This window comes from Molothrus aeneus, chromosome 1 (genome assembly GCF_037042795.1).
Source record: "Molothrus aeneus isolate 106 chromosome 1, BPBGC_Maene_1.0, whole genome shotgun sequence".
Lineage (NCBI taxonomy): Eukaryota > Metazoa > Chordata > Aves > Passeriformes > Icteridae > Molothrus > Molothrus aeneus.
This window is the reverse complement of record NC_089646.1, coordinates 66448394-66455172: the sequence shown is the minus strand read 5'-3', so window position 1 is coordinate 66455172 and position 6779 is coordinate 66448394. Positions and strand designations below refer to the sequence as shown.

Genomic DNA, 6779 nt, shown 5'->3' with positions numbered 1-6779 from the left:
TGTATGTATAAATTTTGGCAGCAATATCTATTGTCACTTGAGTTCAGAAATGGGTACCAATTTGCACACTGCACAAACAACCACTAGAATGCATCCAGCCTAATGATCCAAAAGAGCTTTTTCAGGAGTGAGAAGAAGTAAAAGGTATCCTTAACTGAAAAAAGAAACTGTTTAGTGTGAGGTCCTGCATGCTGAATTAAAATTCACACCCTGAAACCTCTCTTGTAGGTCCACTCCTCCATCCACCATCCAGGGTTTTGGCTATCATGCCCTGAATGCCTGAGTTTTAAAACTGAGGAACTCTTACTCCTTGCTGAGTGCATTTGGAGTACAGTCCCACTCAAGCATATCCCAAACCCATCTTTGCATTACTGCTTTCAGTAGTCACAAGCAAAAGGGCCTCTACAATGCATTTATATTCTAGATTCATAACATTTGAAGAAATAAACTGTGACAAAGATTCTAAAGGGTCTCTCCTAGTCTACTCATCATCCAGGCAAGATTTAAACAACTTCATCTTTAAATCTATCTTTTGTATGCTTATGTCATGACCAGAGTTCATAATTTTCACAGTTCCAACAATGCAGGGTGATCTACGTTTAGCAGTACATGGCTCATAAGTTTAGCACATCACTAATTTACTATAAATCCATAAAATTGTCACTGTCCTAATTAAAAAGTGATTGGCACATAGGAAAATCTCAGGAAGGAGGAACAGAACAAATCCCTCACAGAGCTATGTCACAAAAGGTAATAAGTGAACGTGTTAAGGTGGGCTTCAACAACAGAAACAACAAAAACACAGTTCTGACCAGTCTCTAGGGCAGCAGTTCAGCTGACTGAAATGCTGGGGATGCAGAAGAGAAGAACTTGTGTAGAAGAACGTCTCAGTAATGCATTTTGTCACTCAAGTGTATTATAACTCCATTCTGTTCTTGAATATTTCTGGCTTTAGGTTGGCAGAAACTACAACTTTTTTAGTATTAGCAACTGTTACAAGAGGGCTGACCCGTTTTAAATATTCCTCTCTTTCACAGTAAACCCAGGATTATTTTCTGCCATTTCAGAAACAGGTGAGCAGCAGGACCTTACAGGTGAGGCAGCATAATTTACCTTCAACCTTTGCTGTAAAAGTACACAAGATGTTGGGGTGCATGGAATATTTCTCCCACAGATCATTAGTTTGGCAGGCTCTGGAAGTTCAGTAAAGACAATGCGGAGAAAGGTCCTACTGAAACTGCTCATTTTGTCATCATTACCCCAGTTCCTGTCAGGGCTGAGAGTTGAGTTCAGATAAAAATACAAATTTTAAGAAATTTCATTGGACCTCACACAAAGCACCAAAGCTCTTAGGACCATGAAGAGGTCAAACTATATGAGAGGAAACACTTTTATTCAACCTGAGACTGCTGCTCAGTTTGATATGCTTGAAAACACCTCCGAGAGTAATCCATGGCATTATGGGAATTTCTCACTGACCTTCAACTTCCAAAATACACTAAAACATACAAGGAAAAAACCCATAGCTGCTAAGCCACATTTTCCAAGCTTCTAAAATAAACTAATTTAAAAAATCATATTGCCTTTAACTGTTTTGTCCAACTCCACTTATTAGTAACCACTAGAAGCGCTGGCTGAAAAGCAAATTCTTGCAAAGATTGAAGTTGTTTCCTCAGTTAATATTTATTTTGCTTGTATCCATAGAAGTACTACATGGAAGGAGTGTGCACATACAGAATAACTTCTGGCTTCATTTTCCTGCCAGCTATCAGACAGCATTGCCCATGCACAAATCTTTCAGTATTTAATATTCATAAAGCAGAAGCATCTACTGATCCCAGTTAGGATCAAGATATTTTATGAGTTGTTGTACAAAACAAAGATTATCACTGTTCTGCCACAAAGAATTTATAGTTGGACAGACTGACAGACTAACTATTTCTGCACTAGTAGTTATGTGAAATGTATTTCTTAATCTTATTCTAGTCACTCCTTAATGCAAATATGACACTATAGGTAGCTCTGTGCAGTAATGTAGGGCACTCTTGCAGCAAATGCAGAACAGTGCTCTACTTCAGCAGCTACTGAGGCAAAACAGTTACTTGGTTTTAGCAGCGGTTTTTTGTATTTTGGTGGGGTGATGTTTTCATTTATCTATTATATCTCAGTGGAAAGTTACATGATAGTATTAGTCAACCTGAATACACCTTAAAAGATAATTCTTTTTCAGTTCAAAAGAAAAGTTGGCTAACATTAACAAAAATATTCATTTTGACTGTCTTCCTAAAGGTAAAAATTTGACATTTGGTTTCAAAATGCAGCAATATTTTTGAGATGTGACCCTTCTCCAATATATCTTTGCCCAAGGGAGGTGATGTCATAGTGATTTGCTTGTGTTTGGTAAACATAATACTTAACAATGACAAAAAGGCTTTTCTATTTCAAGAAATATGGGGGAAAAGAAATTAAAAAAATCTTTGTGTAACACTCTCAGCCATGATCAACCCCTTGAATCCTTCTTGAGAGGCACGTGAAGAAAGAACAGGTTACCTTTGAGGCAAGTTTAGTATTTAAGCATTCTTTAGGAAACCTGCATTGCTGAGAGAGAACAGCTTTCCCAAGGCTGAGCAGAGAGTGAGATGGGATCAGAGCCCAGGAGTACTGTTTCCCAGTCACATGTGACCAGCAGCTCTCTTCCGTAGGCCACTAAAGGCCTCTGGCAACCTGAATTCCCCAAATGAGGCAGTAGAGGATGCTCCTTCAAATATCTCCTTGATGCCAAGGATATTTCTATGGTAATTCTGCATTCAAAGTTACTGGTTCGTGTTGCATGAGAGGCTACACAAGGGCCCAAGGAAATGAATGAACCTATCTAAGGTTGTGCATACCCAGGGGGCTTCCATAATTTTTGGGTGCACAGAAATACAAAGACGGAATAATGACAATGTTGTGCTGCACTTCATTTGTTGAATTACTTCAATACCTTGCTCACAGATGTGTGCATGTGAATCTAATCAAACAAATTCCTCGTAGACAGCACAGATTATTTTGAGAGATTATTCCTACTGCTGCTACAGGAAAAGAAGCATCAGCCTTTCATAGCTTCTTGAATACAGGGAGGTGTGTGTACCTGCATACCCCTCTCCTTGTATATGTATCAAAAAAAAGTGAGAATAAAATTTTTCCTCTATATAGCACATTATTTTCATAAAGGATGATTAAAAGCAGACCTGCCTTTTTATGCAGAAAAAAACCCACACTAAAACATGTTTGATTGTTCATCAAGATAATCAAAATCAATTATATAAAAAAAAAAATGAAAAACAAGGAAAGGCAGGGAAAAGGAAAGCTGGCATGATCAGAAATAAATATCTGGAAAAAAAGTGATTTTTCCGTATCCCTTGAAATCCTAGAATAGGAAATTTTTCTGTAGCTTTTCTTCTTGAATCATATTTTTCTTCCAATCCTAAAACAGCTCATTCAACTATTCAATTTGCTGTTCAATAAGAGTGACTCACATTACCTTTTAAATGCATACAAGAAAGTTGCATCTTTTTGTTTTCATTTTCCCTGTGTGTTTGTTGCATACTGACATCAAATTCCCTGCAGGCATCCTAACCTTGCAATTGGAGAAACAGCGCTCCAGGGTTTTCCACATGTCTGATACACCTGGATAAGAAGTGCTAATTGTCACCAACTTCCATTAAATGACAGCAGTAAGGCACAAAATATGCTTGATTTGCAGATGCTAGTACCAATGGGAATTAGCAGCAGATTAATAATTGTGCAGACCTTGAACATTCCCCTGGCACTGCCAGCCTGGGTTTCCAGTGCAACATCAGACTACAAGGTCCTTGTTTTTACATTACTTTCCTGAGGAAATCAGGCTTAGGCATTTGCACTCTTTCCCTGTGTGTGTTTGGCTGTCCTACCTTTCCACAATAATTTCTGATCAATCTGAATAAATTTTAAAGGAAAGTAGAGGTTGCAAACATACAGTGTCCTTAGCAGTTTTGTGAAAAACAGGCAGCTAGGTAGATATAATCAAGCCTTAGCCTAAGTGTTTCGAATATCCTGTTTTTTTTAAATTCAGGTATTCTTGCAGACAAATAAACCCTAATTCTGTTCAAATTTTGTTGGCTCTGAAAGTAGAAGGGAGATGTACCATAACACATATTCAGCAGGCAGCAACCTTGCATCCAGCCGCCTCTATGGGTCAGGTGACAAACTAGGTTCCCAGTTTGTGGTGATTTTTTTCTTTTTACAAACCTATCTGCCAAAAAAATCCTTTTTCACCTTGAGGCTTTGAATGGGAATCAGGGGTCAGCTTCTTCCACAGCTTCACCCTTGCTCTTTTTCCCTCCAGATAAATTCAGGGACCAAGGCTGTACCTTCCCTCCTCTCTTCTTGAACTGCTGCTGCTTTTCCCTCTCCTCTCAGCGCACACGAGGACAGCACCCCTATGGCATGCAAGGCGGCTCGGGTGGCGTTGCAAAGCTCATTTCTGCAGGCAGCAACATGATTACGGCGAAAGTGAGGGCGAGGTTGGGCAAATGTGTTTCAACACTTCTTTCTTTGTATTTATCACCATGCCATAGCATTGCTGCAGCCTGGCCTGCTGCTGCTCCAGCTGCCTATGCAAACTCCTGATGGAGCGCAGCAGCAGGAGCCGTCGGTACATTGCTAGCTGGAGCCGGTACTTCTCCTTTTCCTCCTTCTTCTTATTTTCTAAGGTCTCCATTACTGTTGTGGTCTTCATCCAAATCACATGGTCCAAACTGCAGGAGGCCATGCTGCTCTGGGTGCTGCTCCCTGCCTGCTGGGTGTCAGTCCCTGACTGCTGGGCCTCACCAGGCACCCTCGGGACCTGCAGCACCTCTGAATTCAGTTTGCCATCACAGCAGAGCCTTTTGGCGTACAGGGAGGCAAGGTGCACAGGCAGCAGGTTATCAACTGCTGCAGGGCATGAGGAGGCACCTAAGGATGCATCTACAGCTGCCAGAGGATGCTCAGCCAGCCCAGGGACTGTCCTCTGTGCCTGGCCACCACAAACCATCTCTGGGCCAGTTGGGGCTTTTAGCTGGGCCACTGCCCTGCTGGAGAGGACAGACAGTCTTTCTGGCTCTGCTGAGCTTCCCTTGTCTTCATCAAGGCTGTCTAGTGAAGGGCAGCCAGAGCAACCAGGGGATGCTGTTACAGCAACTTGAGTAGGAAAACTGTCTTCATCATCACTGCTGTTTTGGATCTCCTCTTCATCTCTTGATATTACAGCTGCTCTCTCAGCCATTTAATGCATTAGCTACAGAAACTTTCTGTGGACAAAGTGGAAGTAAAAGGATTTCATTTTCACATACACACACAGAGAAGCCTAGTGTAGAGTGACATTTGAAGAAAGAACCTCTTTTTATATTTAGGCAATGGACCTATTACTTTTCTAATAAAGCACAACCCTTGGGTCACTTCAGGCCATTTCTTGTGATTTGCATTAGATGTTCTTCGAGACACAACATTAATCCAATAATAATTAAAATGATATACTGTACTATTAACATTCTCAAATCTTTAAAGGCAAGTGATCTATCCCTGCAGCACCGGCTGTGCTGACTAATTAAACAGAATACAGTTGTAAATGGGCATTGTAAGCACTTCTCCCATTTAAGAACACAGCTCTAACAAGTGTCGTTTGTAGAGATGGGCAAGTTATCAGGATTGATCAGCTTTAAAGGGAGGTGGACGTACCGCAAACAGCAGGTTGCATTTAAATGCCCTCTCCAAGATTAATCTGTCTGCTACCAGTTTGTTTACAAGGTTGCCTTTCCCCCTCCTATTAATTCCAACAGTAAAGCTATATTAGCACAACGCTAGCCAAAGAGAGGAAAAGAAACCAAACACTTACCGAGGTTACGGGGGGGAAGGAAAAGAGTTACAGTGCATTATGTCTGTGTATCATATTTTCTTGGATGTGAGTCAGCACAATCTGGAACAGAAACATCACAGTGCTGGAGCAGGAGCAGCAGCAGCATTATGCTGTTCCACCCAGCAACAACACAGTCAGTCCCAATCACGGAGGAGTGCAGGGCTGCTTTCTTCCTCCTCAGTGGGCATTCCTTCCTGGTGTGCAGCTTTTATGTCATCTTTGAGCATCAAAATGAGTACCAGGATTGGATGGCACTTTTTACCCACCTCAAAACCAAACACACCCGATTCACCCATTCTACAGGGGGCAATACCTATGGCCCTTCCCATCCTTGACAGTCAGCAAGGAGATAGCACAGCTTCAAAAGAGGATGAGGTATTCTGGACTCCTAGTGTGCGTGTTTTCTTTCAGAAAAAAAAGCCAAGCTTAGATAAACTTCAGCTGCATGAACAAGCTAAACCTAAAAATAAAATAAGCATTAGCAACCAAATGCTAACCATGAAGACAGGCAGAAGGTGTAGATCGAAGTGGTTAATGTACACCCATGTTTAATGAGGCTGGCCTAATCTTTAAAGAGCAGCACTACATCCAACTAAACCATCCCACAAAACAATAAACTTTATCTGCACTTCTGATGTTCAGAAAAGCTACCTTCAGCATTGTCACTTGTTGTAGTGCCAGGAACAAAATTCACAAATTATCTACCTGCATCTACTTCAATCAATTTACCATAGGGCTTCAGTTGCCCCAAGACTTTCTCTACTCCATTCTCTAATACAAATAGAAGAAAGAAGCAATCCAAAATACTATCTCAAATCTTCCAGCAGCTGGAAAAAAATGAAAGTAGATCCTATCTTCACTT

At 41.0% G+C, this 6779-nt stretch overlaps 1 protein-coding gene across 1 annotated transcript; it reads right to left on the bottom strand.

Moving 5' to 3' along the window:
* Positions 1-1664: 1664 nt before the first annotated feature.
* LOC136553625 (UPF0500 protein C1orf216 homolog) lies at positions 1665-5990 on the bottom strand. The gene is made up of 2 exons (XM_066545286.1): positions 5897-5990; positions 1665-5312 (listed from the first exon to the last, which is right to left on the bottom strand). Exon 2 carries the CDS (start codon positions 5285-5287, stop codon positions 4523-4525), a length of 765 nt encoding a protein of 254 aa, XP_066401383.1. The 5' UTR covers positions 5288-5312; positions 5897-5990; the 3' UTR covers positions 1665-4522.
* Between the last annotated feature and the right edge of the window lie 789 nt (positions 5991-6779).

Excerpts from the sequence above, each read along its gene's own strand:
- LOC136553625 (XM_066545286.1), bottom strand. The coding sequence starts at position 5,287 with ATGGCTGAGAGAGCAGCTGTAATATCAAGAGATGAAGAGGAGATCCAA.